Raw genomic sequence first — 15889 nt, 5'->3', positions numbered from 1 at the left:
GCAGTAATAGTTATTTTAGTACATTAAGTAACTTATGGATATTTAACGTTTTCTCTAGTAAATTAAAATTTAAATAAGAAAATATATAATGACCAATTTTTGAGATAAATTGGTTTATAAATATTAAAATTTGCGAAATAAAGAAATAGAGTATTCAGTTTCGGGATAACATTTAACATGCCTGCAGTGTAAATTCTTTAATAGATTTTATTTAAATTCTCACCTTAACTCTATTCGACAGCCTCAGAAACACCGATTCCTTCTGTAAGGTCGCCTGAGCCTGGTTGTGGCTCACCGCGGCCGTGTTTCCCGCGGGTGTGGGGTCCACCGCTATTTGGTCTAAGTCGGATATGAAACTATCGCTGTCCATTATAACTTGATCGCTTATTTCATCTGCGTTATTTGCTGTTTCTTTCGACTTTTCCGTAGCGTCCTTTCCGTTGGACGAATCCTTTGTTTCGTTTTCACTGAGCGCGTCTCCTTGTTTCTCTTCAGCCAAAGCATCTTCTTGGGGCTCTGGTGCTGTTTGCTTCTCGTCTAACGTCGGCTGAATGTCGTCTTTGCAAATTTCAACTTTGCTATCATCTGTGGTTGTTTCCGTAACATATTCCGGGGCTTGTTCTGGCGTCACGTTCTTGTCTTCCACGTGCGTCGCATCGTTGTCTTTATGATCGTCCGTTTCGTTGCTTCTAATGGGAGTCAGATCTTGTTCGGTATTTATGTTGCTGTTCACGTTCTGCGTCGACTCCTCCACAGTTATGTTTGATGTAACATTCGTTTCAGTCTCAAAGCTTGTGTTTAGTACGACTTTTTTTTCTTTAATGGCTAAAATGTTACACAAAGCTGCTAAGTATTTGGGCGGGAATAAAGCGTTGATGTATGCTACGCGCTCTTCGTGAAATTCGATTGTCTTTGTACTTTTAAAGTCCAACCCGTACATCTGGCACACACTAGTACACTTTAAAGTATCCTTTAAGAACACCTGCCGCAATAAACTCGTAAGCCTATCCGTGCTACAACTAAGCAGTTCGTAAACGTCATTGTAAAGAGTTTCGCTGCAATTGTCACACACTATAATATGGCTGGGCGAGCAACATTTCTTGTACATATTGTCCGTAGAAGTGTCGTTACGTTCACTCGATATATTTTTAGGAACTTCTGTTTTGACTAACGCTTGAGCAGCTTTCTTCATAATAGACATGACGGCGTCCCTCGCGGATCCAAACAGATTCTTCGAGGGCTCAGTTTCTGCCGCGGGTATGTCGGGGACGTCTATTATCTCATCGTCTTCGTCGTCATCTACGTGAGCTGAATGTTGAGAGCTCTCTTTTTCCAATACTTCAAATTCAGAAGTGCCGTACACTTTGAATAATGATATGGGACAGTAATGTTCGGAGCCGTGGTGAGAGAGCATCTCGACTTTAATAAATTTGCCGAACAAGTGAGGGTACAGATCAAAGCTTTGTACGTCTCTCATTTCTTCTGCGGTAAACTGGCCGACACTGGCCCATTCCCGAGTAGGAAAACGATCGCTGAAATATACAGCGATGTCCTTCGGAGTTGATGAGAACAGCTCAAAATTAGCTATTTCTATTTTTTGTGCTTGGACAGCTTCACAAAGCTCCACGACGAACCATATTCGACTGTTACACGTGTTCAGCATGTACTCGTCTCTGTTGGGAGACAGAATAGAGCTGGCGGATCCCGCTTCAGGGTTCACGGCGACGACTTTCGCTCCGCACGCAAGCGAAGCATAATTTTTCGACCGCAATTTGGTGCTTTTGCTGCTAATATTTGTATTACTATGACTAGGTTGACTTGAATGATTCAAAACGGTATCTTTCTTCTCAGCCTCAGCTAATTGTTTTTGCGCCCATTCCGAGAACGAGGGTATATCCTCTTGAGGTGTTTCCGGTTTTATTGGAATGTTTTCTTCCAGCTTTTCCTCTTCGTGAGATTCAGTTATGGATTCCACATCCGGAGTAGCGGTGGTGCTTTGAAATGCTTCATCCAGTTGTCTTGTTTCATGCATGGACTTTGCTTTTACTATGAGCCTGGGTTCCGTACTCTCCTTTTCCACGGGGTCCGTTATTATTTTGTCCTCCTCATTTTCATCGGAGCTGGCGATCGCGAAGCTCGACGTTTCGTTGTGCTGTTCCGAGTCATTTACGAACAATAAATCTTCCGGTGGTCTTAAATCCAACTTTGCGTTCTCCGTCAAAGAGATGAGTATCGGTGGCTGTCCCGTATCAGGTAACCTGAAAAAGTAGAAACAATATGAATTTTGCTCCATTAAGGCCACTATTTACGACCTAATGAACTGACGCTTATCATTTCGGTGAAACTAAATTAGAAAACCGAATCTAATTTTAAACTCTGTTGGCTAACAATCCGGGAAGTATCTTTTAAACAATCGATTGAAAATTAGTTACAAATTAACGACGATGTAAACGTGTCGGAAGCGGGCCATTTAATTTCATCGAAAAGGATTTTATTATCACAAGTTATAGAGGATTTCCAACAATCAATAAATGCTAATAAATTATTGAAAAATGACGGACTATTTCCAAAAAAGATAAAAATGATAACACATCCACCGTTGTACAGGATATTAGGGAATGTTCTAACAAACGATACTATTTATTTCATTATTTGTCTAGACTCGTCGAGCTATTGACAATATATACTTATACCTTTTTTTTAGTTTGTACTCAAAACCTATCAAATACGGTTAATAATGGTACATTCCAGAAGTAGTAACTAAAATATGTAGGTATTTCAATAACAGCATTTGTTCTGCTAACACTCGAACCAATTGTGACAATCAAAACATCAATTGAAACATGCGGGACGTGGAATGAGTTGAATTATACACATGCTAAAAGAATTTACGAAATAAATTTTATATTCAAGTATAAGAAAAATTGGTAGGTAGCTAGTATTGGTGAAGTGTAGACGTTGTTCAGTCATTAGATCGATTATCCTTACTGTTTTATATGGCTATGCTCCATAACTCTGGAGAAGCTTTCACTGAAAAACGATAATTTTATCGAATATTAACCTTATAAAGTATGATTCAATGAAGAATATTTGGATAAATTAATAATTATATCAGATTCAAAAACAACTGCTGTAAAAATTAATTCCATAAAAGTAGAGAGCAAAATATACCCGGCATCACAAACATAAACTTACGATAAATATTGTTCCATAGAATGTATTAGAAGTTTAGGAACAGTAATTCTAAATAGGATGTAAGAGGCGAGTGCGGTAGAGACCTCACAAGCCGTCCGCAGGAGTCCGATTAGCGTTTATTAGAGTGCAAGATTCTCTTTAACAATGAAACAAAAACAATTGATCAAAATCCAAGCTGTGTGATGAACGGTCCAATCTAATTAAAACTATAGTTGTTGTACAAATGTAAAGCAACTTTTCAAAGAAATAAATCCACTGTTATATTGTTCTACGGAACCACTTAAAGTGCTCTAAAATTATTCTCCTTCGACAGACATTGCCCTTGTACATACACAAATTACAAAGTATTACTCGGAGCTCTGGAAGTTTCACTATTATTTTTATTTATTCAATAAATACTTCAATTTCTTGCTGATAATTGAGTAACATTGAGCCTTAAAAAAAGGACATATATTTGTTTATTTTCATACGACACTGTCTACGCTGTTTAAAACATGTTTAATCGAATAACCTTGATTTTTAGTAAGAAGACAGCATATGTAGAATGTATGTCAATATATGAATAATATTCGTAGTGTCTGCTTCATAATATAATGAAAGTGTCCGTCAGTGATATCTTACGTGTAGAATATTTTGGTGAGCCCCTGATGGCCGCCGTAGGACAGCAGTTGGCAGAGCAGGAGAGCCGCCAGCAGCGCCCGCGGCGGCGACATACCGCCCGCGCCGCCGCCGCATTGGCGGGGAGCACCCACCACACCCGAACTTATCACCCACCCACACACACCACACTCATACACATACACGCACACACACACCTCTACAACATTTATTATATACCCAGTCCTCGCAACACCTTAAACAACTCAAATCCTTCGGGAGTCACCGATTACAAATGTTTTCGTTTCACTTCGTATGAACTGACAATTTGCTGAGACTCGTGCTTTTTGAATCGATCTAAAAATAAACAAATGAATGAATTACTCTCTACGAAAATCTGTACGAACTTTATTTCTGGATGAATTAAAAACGTCTCAATGCAGCAACAAATAGTTTTTTAAACGAAATCCTTTTTATTTCCCATAACATCCCATTTGTATTTCCTTCAGCACGACAGCCCTACTATCTACCTACAATATAGTTTATAGCCCCTACTTTGTTGTTTAAGTATCGTGTTATGTCGATAGAGTAATGGCATTCTCATTCAGTTTTGAAACTATCACGGGCGATGCGTTCAAGACGGTAAATTTGAATGGATGTCTGTTCCCAAAACCACTTGAATATTTATATTTTATCGTCTATATTATATCCAGGAATTAAACTCGTTGATTCGGTACAGATTTTTCACAAAGCATTTCTTACTATAAACGATTTCAACAAAACCTTAATGAATTCTTTAATTCATCAATACAAACATAACACCAGCAGTGTCGTTGACTCGGACGGTTCATTAATGAGATTATAGCAGTACATTAGTTTTAATAGTACAGTTGTTATATTTTTATTCACACAACGGCCGCCTACCCACCATGTCGTGATAAGATAAACTTTCTATTTCATCGCCGTATAACTAACTGACTCATGACACTGCAATTGTTTTATAACTTTTCACATTCTAATTAACTATATATTATACGCAGACTTACTCGCTGACATTTTTTTAATTATTTTACGTAAGACTCTTACTGAAAACCCGTTCTAGAAGGAAAGTCTATTAGCTGTTCGCTGGTCGAGCAAATGGAAAATAATTACACAGCGAACTAATATTATATAGTTTTTATCATCATTAACTTGATTATGGTGATTTTGATATTTTTATTTTCATATAGAAAAGTATATACCTATTTAAAAAAATTTACAGTCACGCTGTATACGAAGCGTTTCGCGTTTCTTATTCACTGAAATGCATAAATACTATGTGCGAAGATTTATGAATGAAATACTCTTAACGCTCCGTATCGCGTATGCAGTGACGAGACGCGAACTTGGAATAAGCATAAAACGTTATTAAGTATGGGTTTGACTATGTACTGCCGCGTGTATTTCGTAGTTGGCAAAGCTAAAGTTGGTCCCCTTTAAAGTTTCTAATAGCCAGAGACCAAAACTTGAAGAATTTCCAATTGAATTAAGACAATGAAAGACTATTTTATTAAATATAAAACTAGCAATGACACGAGAGTACTGTAACTAAACTCCTCAGAAACTCTTGGTATTGCAGCGGACGTTAAAATCAGTGATAAAAGTGAAAAGTCTCTACGGCAAATTTAACATCGAGTCAACGCTAGTAACACATCGCTAAAACAAACATGGCTATAATGATTTACAGTTTAAGTGTGTGAAATACTATACGAGATTTCATTCGCTTCATAGCTATTTGTTATACATAGTATATATTGTATGAGGATTGTGCCAATGAGGTTTCGACGGCAGCTACCTTAACGTTCAACATGACAAACTTACTTAAATGAAACTAATATTTTTCGGATACACTACGCGTGCTTTATTTTTTGTATAAAAACTAAACTGCCGACGTGATCACGGTCGCTGAAAACTAACCGAAATGTCCGGAGTATGTAGTTTTTTAAGCAAAAAAATCACGCGTAGTTTATCCGAAAAATATTAGTTCCATTTAAATGAATAAAACTCGCGAAAGTCTTAGATGTCATTATGACTAACTTATTCTCAGAGGACCTGTGTATATTGTTACCTATATTGAACGTGGAAGTATTAAGAGTGTAATAAAAAACTCATTTATTTCTAGATTGATATCAGCATTGTATTATTCCTTAACATATTTCACGAAACTAATTAATTTTGAAGTGGAATAGATGATTCAGTTTTAATTCTTATGAGAATAAAATATATTTTTATTTGGTATAAACAAAGTTACTTTCAGTTTTCTAGGACACGAAATTAAATACGTAACATTATTGATATCACGTGTGACGTCCTGAACATAATTTCGGTGATAAGTTTCCTTATCTAACAGAATAATTCAGCTCGCAATAAAGTTTTATGTAGGTTAAATTTGAAATCGTTGTAAGGAAATTCAATAACTTGCATAATTTATAGTTAACAGAAAACACAAACTGATAGTTAACATGAGAGGATGCCAGGGAGGGCAGTCGTGTGCCGGATTTTAATATCTGGCGATAGTGACGGAGGCGTCATTAACTAACCGGTCACTGACTCAATTAAAAGAAAATCTAGACAAAGTCACGAAAATAATTAGTGTTAAATATATTATTTATATATAACAATATTTACTACGTTTCAATTTCAAACAATGTTTAAATATTCTTCTAAACAATAGCTATTTATAACAGCAGAAAACAAACAATGCACTTCGTTTGAACGGACTTCGACCTTGTGCTCTAATTTGCTTCAAACTAATGTATCACGTCCGATACATACATGTCTAGGGATGTTTTTTCGACGGTTCTCATATTTTTAAAACGCGAAAACGTTTTTACTCTTCACGTTCACTTAAACGAGGTCTTCCCTGTCTTTGTAAAAAAAAATATCGTGTAAGTATAATGAACACAACCGTGTAAATAGGTTTGCAGAGTAATTAAAATATAATTATAGTTCATATATATAATATATCAATGAATTAAGTATACTATTTAATACACATATCGAGCGGTAATTTTACCAATGTATGTCCTTGTGATCGCACAATACACTTGTGTAGAACAAGATTGCAAAAGTCAAAACAGCTTTCGCCGATAGAGCAACGTACCATGTAGGCGGCGTGCTGCCTATAGCTCGCACACAACCGAACACACTCTACTGTCTACCACCAGAGACACAGGTCTACTGTGACCGATGCTACTTTTGACCACCCCACAGTCTATATTATATTAAGACGGTCACTGACTTCCTATGAATATCCCCATAGATACTATATGAACGCATTCAAATCGGTTTGATAGTAAAACTGTAATATTTACTGTCAATGTTTATAAATGAGTGATATCGGGTGTGTTATATGTAGCTAGCAGTATGGATGTGACACTGAGGCGAGCTGTTGCTCGGGTTGCAGGTGTAGGTAGAGAAGGTTATCGGATAGAGTTCAGCGCTAGACGACTTCCTGACCCGCGGTTTGTTTCGGTCACCTGGAATTAGAAACCGCGCCGCCTACTAGTTTCACCGATGGGGGCCAGCCGTGGGCGAGATTTAATGAAGCCTGGATTGCGGAGACAAGCGCATAATCTAATATTTAGTGTCCATTGTCTGGAAGTGTCTGGTGTCGCAACGGTCGCCGGCGGGTGGCGGTTTCTTTGAAAGCCGAGGCTTATTAATCTTTGCACTTCCCTGTATTATGATCACTTGATCTCTCGCCACCACCTATCGGTTACGGTATTGTTTGTAACGAGGAAGACGCACGTACAATCACGTGTTATACAACATCGACAATTTCGGCGTCGGAGCCTTCATGGCAAATGTCACGTTTATGGAAATAACTCAATTTAAGATCTCCTTAAAGTTCAGCTTTAATCTTATTATTTAAAATACATAGTTTTGTTAACGCCAGTCGTGTATACAGCCTATTTAAAAAATGTTGTATGTTAGAACTTGCTTCTTCCTTTCGATTTATAAAAATAAGTAATATATTAGGCCGAAAGTTAATTAAGATTATTTAACTGAGTCAGTAAACTATAACGGGAAGAGATATCCCTACGTTTTTCAATAAAATGTTCATTATATAATATTTATCTCATGTGAACCCAAGCTTCTAGACTACGTTCTCCAACTATATATTTGATATATATAACTAAATAATTCTGTCTGCCTACGACACTGAGGACAAACTATTTAGTTTAAAATAAAACTATAAAGTTATATTTCATAGTTTGGCGGTGTTCAGTTTGCTATGTGTGAAATTAATTTTGTTACAAGCGACCCAGTTGCCTTCCAGTACGGACGGCATTGGCCCGGATAACGTTTAACGAATTTACACATTTTGCACGACGGTGGCGTATGTTTTCATCACTATTGACTTATCCCATGACTTCTGATACTTCTCGTGTCACTGAACGGCTCGTTAGGACATTATATTGACGTACAATTATACATTGTAACATGCATTCCATATTCACGTTAGAACCAGATATACGACGTACCTACTATGAATATTAAGTGACCTGGATCGATGCTTTACGGACAGTGATTTCGTTACTAACGTATTGATAGATGGAGCTCAGCCAATGTATATACCAACATAAGTTGAACCCTTTCAATATTCTAGATTCATTAATTTCTAGAGCCAGGCTCTAATTACCAAGTATAATAAGTAGAATTTATATAAAACCGTCAAAACTATAAAATTAAACTGTCCGGTTGAAGTTATCAGAATATAAAACAATAATCAGTACGAGTTAAAGCGCAATGCAAATATGGAATTCGCTATAAAGATCTCATCTAAATAAGCATTTCGCAGCACAAGTTCCAACTATAAATAGCTGGCTCTAAATGGTGTTGCTAGGCCTTAGAGCATTCGAGGCGACCTAAATATTGACACGGGCGTGGAAATTTATGTTCTTGTTAAAATTGTTTAAATGACAACAGGGTTTGCAATAAATTGAAATTAGGGAAAGCATTATCGTATACAGGCATTGTGTTTGTGTATTAAAAACACCGAGACGCAGTCCCGTACTAGATATAGGGGCTTCCAGTCATATGTAGGTTGGACTACTGCGTTCTAAGGCACCTCTCAGAACTGATAAGCGAACAGTCTCACAGGCCGTAAAATGTGAGTTAGTTACGAATATTAATGCTCGCATTATGAGATTAGAAATCGGAGTAATGTATAGACGTTATATTAATGCGTCTCTGGCAATATTTTTAGAAGCTGTAGCTAACCAGTTCGTGTACCAATAAAACGATATCCGTACCTGGGCCCGAGAATTATACTCGAGCAACTTTATAGTTCGCCGTCTGCGAGTGAACAGCGCGCCCATGAACGTTGGAGCTCTGTAGGTATTACTAGGAATTTATTAATTTAACCGGGGACAGTTGTTGGGAAATATTTATTCAAAACTATTGTATTAAATAATTGTGAGTTCCGATTGGTTGCGCAATCTTTTATAAATGGCCACTGGAATGATTATTTTGTTAGATAAAATTTTATATGAATTCATTAAGTTATAAAATCGTATTTCGCTGTTCCTGGAATAAATATAAATAGTAATTTCTTGAGTAGGTATCCGTTCATGTCTTTATAATTTGCAATATATAGCGAATGTTATATTTAATTATATAACAGTCATATATAATGTGCTGAGAATAGTGTGGGAGAGATGATCAACATATTTCCCGCGGCATATGAACAACATTATACTTTGATAGTTACGTTAGAGTTACAAAAAACACGAATAGTTAAGTTATTTCACGCAACGAAACGATACAAATGATTAATTAATTAAACGGATCAACGATTTCAGAGTTTAGTTCAACACGCTTACCTCGAGTTTTTATAATCACACAACATACGGAGAGTTCAGAGTCTTGCAATCACAAACCTTCGCATGTTATAGTATTAACGTTAGTGAATGAGAAACGGGAAACGCTTAGTATTAAGTGTGGCTATGCAAACTTGTGCTAAGCATAAACACAAAAAAATGTTATGAATATAGTTATCATTTTCTAGCGTTTCATAAGGATTTTTGGTTATTTAAATTTTTCTAAAATTTTTTTTTTCAGTTCTACTTAGAAAGCCATTCTTTATCGACCGTATATCAATATTTTAGTACAAAGAGACTTTATATAGCCGTTACATATTTTAAGTATTACTCATAGTCCTTCGTTGTTATTAAAACACTTAATATGTTTATAGAATTGAATGGAAACAAATTATATGTTACGTTAAGCTTTGCATATGTTTTTTTAAACGTAAAAATGTTTCAGTGAGGTTTTTTTTATGCAACTAGAAGTCGACAATGCCAGCTCTATCTGACTTTACAAGTAGTAAAAACCAACCAAGTCTCTCAACTTGAATACAGGCAATACCAATCAGAAGTTTCCGAGATTAGCACGTACAAACAGACATTATTAACAGATTTATTACTTAGTAGCATTAGATATCTAGTCTAATCACATGTAATCTGCATCTAAATACCGCCGTGATTAGTCCGTGAAGAATTCGGCTCCGGTCTCGCTGTGCTAGTTGTATCTAAATGTCATGCGTTCGATACAGACGTTCCTTATTCTTATCCAGAATACTTACACATTACGCAATTATTTTTCGGTGTACGACGCATTTGCATGAAGATATATTTTTAATATACAGTAAATTCATTAACAACGAAATCTTTGATAATCTAACAAGTATTGGTCGAATAAAATAATTAGAGCGAACATGAAGGACCTTAAATAATAGCGTCCACGCATCATCTGACCATTATCTTCCCTACCTACAAGATATATTTGTAATCATATGTTTTTATGTCATCGTAATTATATTTATAACACACACACACACACACACACATGCACATCTCCGTAAATGACGTCTTTCAAGAAAAGTCGTTAATTCCACACACGAGGTCTTGTGTGTTATATTATTTGAGGTCATATATTCGCTCATCCCAATCCATCCAGATATTTTATTAAACAAAATATATGCTGTCCAATGTTATGAGGTGTACGTATGTATATGACTATCGGCTGACGAATTTAATATTTTAATTGAACAAAAATATTTACGTGGGATATTTAAAATAAATATTTTATGTATCTATATGTAGTAGTGGAAAAAATATAGTACATGTTCTTTGCACTCTACGTACAATCCGATTTGAGCATATGCTGATTACATTTTTGATAAACTGACTACATTTTTATATACTTATATATATATATATATATTTGTGTATATAAGTATGTGTACGTGAAAAAATATTTTGAATTCATTAATTATATAACAGACATATATTAATTACGGGTAACAGTAAATATGTATTTATAATGAACGAAATATAAAAATCGTTAACTAATTGTCGGAATTTTAAATAGTTGTTTTAAAGTTTTTGTTAAACCATTAGTTGTAATCGTATTGTTCTTATCAATAAATTTAATTGACAATTAATTAATTGATAATATTTATTTTATATATTTATTTGAATTACGCTCAGTGATATTTAAATTAAAAGCGATTTTTTAATCTCCAAGTCTTGGGATTTTGAGAACACTGCGGTGAATGAGATTAGAATTTGATTTTTCACTGTCATAGGAGCTGAGATACATGTACAGCTTTCATAGTGTTTGGATTTCAGACATATTATTCTTCTTATTAAAAATATTTTAATAATTTTTATTAAATAAGCCCTCAAATTCAGTATAGAAATGGGAATTCTATAAAAAATGTCATCGTTCCTGATATCCAGCGATACGTACACCATAAACGCTTATCGACAGACAATATTTATTGTTCTCTATACGTATGTTTTTACAAAGTTTAAACTAACACCCGGAGAAAGTATTTGCTAAAAATATGTTGCCGAGCTAAGTGAATGCCAATAGTGCAGCAGGGCGGTGTATCGGATATTAAAATATCAGCATGGTTATAAAGAGTCCAAGTAGACAGCACTGCTATAACTTATTGAAGTAACAAATATCACAACGCACTAACCCATTTCGTATACGTTTCCAGTACTACATATAAAATCTTCACACACTACATACGTGTACTGTCGTTGCATAGAGACGTTTTATTTTCATACATCAACCAACATTATAACAACTACATCATACCTATATTACAATAAAACTAAAATCCCTTGTCATTGAATTCAAATCACTGTGTTAGAGTGATAATATTTGAGACGTCCGTGTGTAGCCGCTAACAGATCACCTTTCAAAACACACACAGATTCAAACTGTCACAGGTTTAGAAACGTTGCTCGGTTTCCGTGTTACGTTGTAACATACGAATGACACGTCCGTCTCGTACGCGGGCACGCGCTCTACTGAATTATTGGTATCGCGAGGGCAGAGTTACTTCAAATAGGGCTGCTGGCTCCTCGACTATGCACAATTTGTAGGGATACTTCCGCCGCTGCTCACCCGTCTCTCGGACATCAATTACTTTATTATTTATTATGGTAATAAACAAAGCTGACATGCAACATTAATAGGACATCATCTTTTACTGTTGGATGGATACGTAGGATTTAAACTACCGTGTTAACTTGGATTGAGAGCGAAATCGCTTTTACGACCTTTTAACGGCTACAACTGAACTCGTCTCCGTAAGATCAAAGTTAGTATGAAGTAACACAAGGTGATACAATTTTTTTAAAGACAATTCTCCAATTACCACCAAATAATTTAAGACTAAGGTATATGTTGTATATGAGCCGAGTATCGATTCCGACGTAATATTTTAACAATCTCAATATCATGTTCCACACTTCACTCGTCCGTACATAACACTATTGCATCTACAGGCACTTGCATGATACAGGTCGAATTAGCCATCATGTTAATATGAAATAAACGCTCGGATAACACTCCAACATAATCTGGTCCTTGCTCAACTCTATTACCAGTTGCTAGTTGGTTCCAGTTCCACTGGTTAATTGCAGTTTCCACACAGCCACTTCTGGTCGAAACATGTCCAAAGTTGTACGTAATCCTTATAAGCGTATTCAAATATGCATTCTTTTCTTTTTTCTTTGATAATCAGTCAACGACCTTCAAAATAATCAAACGACCAAGTCCAAAATATCGAGACCTCAACAAATTATAAAACCTACCTGAATTAGTGTCAGACGGTTCTTATCCTTATCACGTGTGGTGTTTGAAAGCTATTAAAATATATTTAAAAGTATATTAGAAATGCATCACTCACTATAACAATGATAAATGGGACCGATTTTCAATATTACTCCAAAGTATTAAAAAGTATAGTAAGATACAACGGACAGATTATATATTATTAAAAAAAAATGGATATCTCGCGAACATTCCTAAGATGTATTTGTATCGTAAAAGAGTCTTTCTAGAAAGAACAGGTTTAGTAAATGATACTTAATATTTAAATACTATCAATAACGTTAACTTAATGTTATCGACATTATAATTTTACATATATAGAAATTCTACCAAAATGATATTGTCATCGGGAGCTAATTTCAATACTTAAAATGTTATAAACATGTTTTATATATATCGAGAGAGAGAGAGACTAGTTGTACGTCAAAGACTGTTAGACCCTTATGAACATTTTGCATGTCAATCCGTACTTAGACCATTATATCAGTCTCACTGAAAAACTAAAGAACATCTGTATTTAGACCTAAGATGAAAATTCGTAGTACGAGCATAGCTGTAATGATTTAAAAACGAATTAATTATCATTACAAACCAGCACACCATCATAGAAAAATCTAGATTACAAGCGATAAATATCAAATACGTATGATAATTTAGGAACTTTTGCGAACGCAATCAACGGTCACATTAAAACACGCGGACGGAAAATGTATTGTATTAATTTAATTTACACAATTGTATTCAACGTGCTGTCGCTAACGAAACTATTGTTCTACTCCTAGTGTCAATAATTTTGACATTTCAATTGATATATAATAATCTTTTATATCTGCGTAACAAGTAATGTACCTAAGTACACGTAGTTTCTTACCTCCTCTCATAAAAAACACTGTTAAGGTTTCGTGGTAGGAAAGTTTTTAATATCCTCTTGCGAAAATCATTACATATTTTGCCATTCAAATCACCCCTCCTACTTAGATATACGCAAGCCGGAGTAAAGCTACCTCAGAGATAGAATGAAGCCTAAATCGCCTTTATATTATTTTACTACTGAAATATTATGTTGCTGTTTGGCAAACGAGAAGTGTATTAGAGAATTATACATACAACTTTGTTCATATATTTTCATGAAAGCATTTCAATCTTTATATACTTGTATATATAGTTCATTTCGCTGCCATCTAAGGGTTTAAGAACGACACACAAGAACTGGACCAAATCAAAAATAACACAACCCATTTCCTATTTCCTCGAGTACAAATGATTTATCATTACACAGCTGAGACCACACCCTGACTGTATTTACGTACTATTCACGTAATCCGAGCCACACGTCGTGTCGTTTTACGTAGGAACACGTAATTTTGTTCAGTTCAGTGGTTCCCGGTTAGGTGGGTGGTGATTGAGATTATATTATCACAGACTACGTCTAGAAGTATTTGAGGTATTGTCGACAGGCGGTTCGATCTATACTGAGCGACTGTTCGACAACTAACACTCTATACTATATCTAAAATCTCATCCTACAAAGTCATCGTCTAATGCATAAATCACATTTTTTACAACTTCATATATAAATGTCATACTAACTACAATGATGTATAAAACAATAAATTTGACCTATTGTTAATAATTGTTTACATCTGTTTGTTTGTTACACTATAACGCTGAAACGATTACGAATTGACGTCAAAATGCTAAATAGTTTATGAGCTGGAACAATACGGGAGCAACAAGAAGTTCCATCAACTGGAGAGAATACGAAAGACAAAGAAGCTGCGAAGTTTCTAGGGAGATAGATTTTAAATTTTAATTTGAGTTACAAACTTTATAGACGGCATGTACTTCTATATTATAAATATTTATATACTAATATATAATAATTATATATGTCATTTTGTCCGTCGTTATTGTTGCTATATAGTTCCAGCTACCCAGACCATATTTCTGAGTAATTCGAATATGTAACGCAAAAAGAAATATATTTTTAATTTTAATTAATTTTAAATTCAGAACATTTTGCTAACTATTGTTTTTGAGCTGTTTTTGTTATTATATTTTCGCTTTATATAAACCCTCTTGTGTATTCACATCTTTAACTAATGGATAGAACACAATTCCTTATAACTGCAGTACGTTTCCTTGCTATTGATACCCTTATCTGGGGTCGCGATCCTAAATCATCCGAGGACTTATTAATTGAAGTGACATTTAGGTAATGCTGAATACATTTTAAATGTCGTAACAGAGTTACAGTGCCGCGATCGTTACCTCCGACTGAGAACATCTGGGTCACATGTATTTGAGCTGTTTATTTTGCGACATCGGATGTAAAAAAAATCTCAATTATTCATTGAAAATATTGTTTTATTTGCAATTTTTATATACATTATAATTTTCTGAATATTTCTATGTGAAAATATTACTTTGTACTTTTTTAATCTCTATTCAAATGTCTTTTGTTTAACGTTCTTGAATACTATTACATAGTCCCATAATAAATCTTAGAACCATAAAATTAAACCGCATTATAATGTTAAACACTAAACATTGATAACGAGATCAAATTTATCTCTCGCTACTAAGATAAATAAGACGGAGTAAGACAAATACTTCAAAAAATATCTCAACGCACGCATAAAGTGATTCATTACAATGATGCTAAAATTTCTTTGTGTTCAAAAGCAACCGAAAACATCTTGAAGAAATAAAATATTTTTATAACCCAGAGTGAAATCCAAACATATGGGATAAATAATTTATCTGGATATGGTTATACTATCGTTTTGAAAAACTAATTGACCTTAACCTGAACTTTTAAAGTTACAATGTTTATCAAAAAGTATACAGACGCAAGAACTTAGTACTAGTTTTGATGTTTACATGAAGTAGCGTATTCAACATCGCGATAGTGTTTCGT

The 15889-nt window shown here is 34.9% G+C and overlaps 1 protein-coding gene across 3 annotated transcripts in view; it reads right to left on the bottom strand.

Moving 5' to 3' along the window:
• LOC116779820 (SUN domain-containing ossification factor) overlaps window positions 1-15889 on the bottom strand; it is a 32972-nt gene that overhangs the window by 1365 nt on the left and 15718 nt on the right. Inside the window, exons 1-3 of one of the 3 annotated variants that reach the window (XM_032674308.2) lie at window positions 11947-12162; window positions 3817-4149; window positions 224-2258 (exon numbers count right to left, since the gene is read on the bottom strand). In XM_032674308.2, coding sequence (XP_032530199.2) covers window positions 224-2258; window positions 3817-3908 — 2127 coding nt within the window. In that variant the 5' untranslated portion in view covers window positions 3909-4149; window positions 11947-12162. Of the gene's footprint in view, window positions 1-223; window positions 2259-3816; window positions 4150-11946; window positions 12163-15889 lie in introns of those variants that run through there. The other 2 variants (XM_032674309.2, XM_032674307.2) reach the window with 2 other exon arrangements.

Source organism: Danaus plexippus, chromosome 2, assembly GCF_018135715.1.
Source record: "Danaus plexippus chromosome 2, MEX_DaPlex, whole genome shotgun sequence".
Lineage (NCBI taxonomy): Eukaryota > Metazoa > Arthropoda > Insecta > Lepidoptera > Nymphalidae > Danaus > Danaus plexippus.
This window is presented reverse-complemented; position numbering and strand designations above follow the sequence as displayed.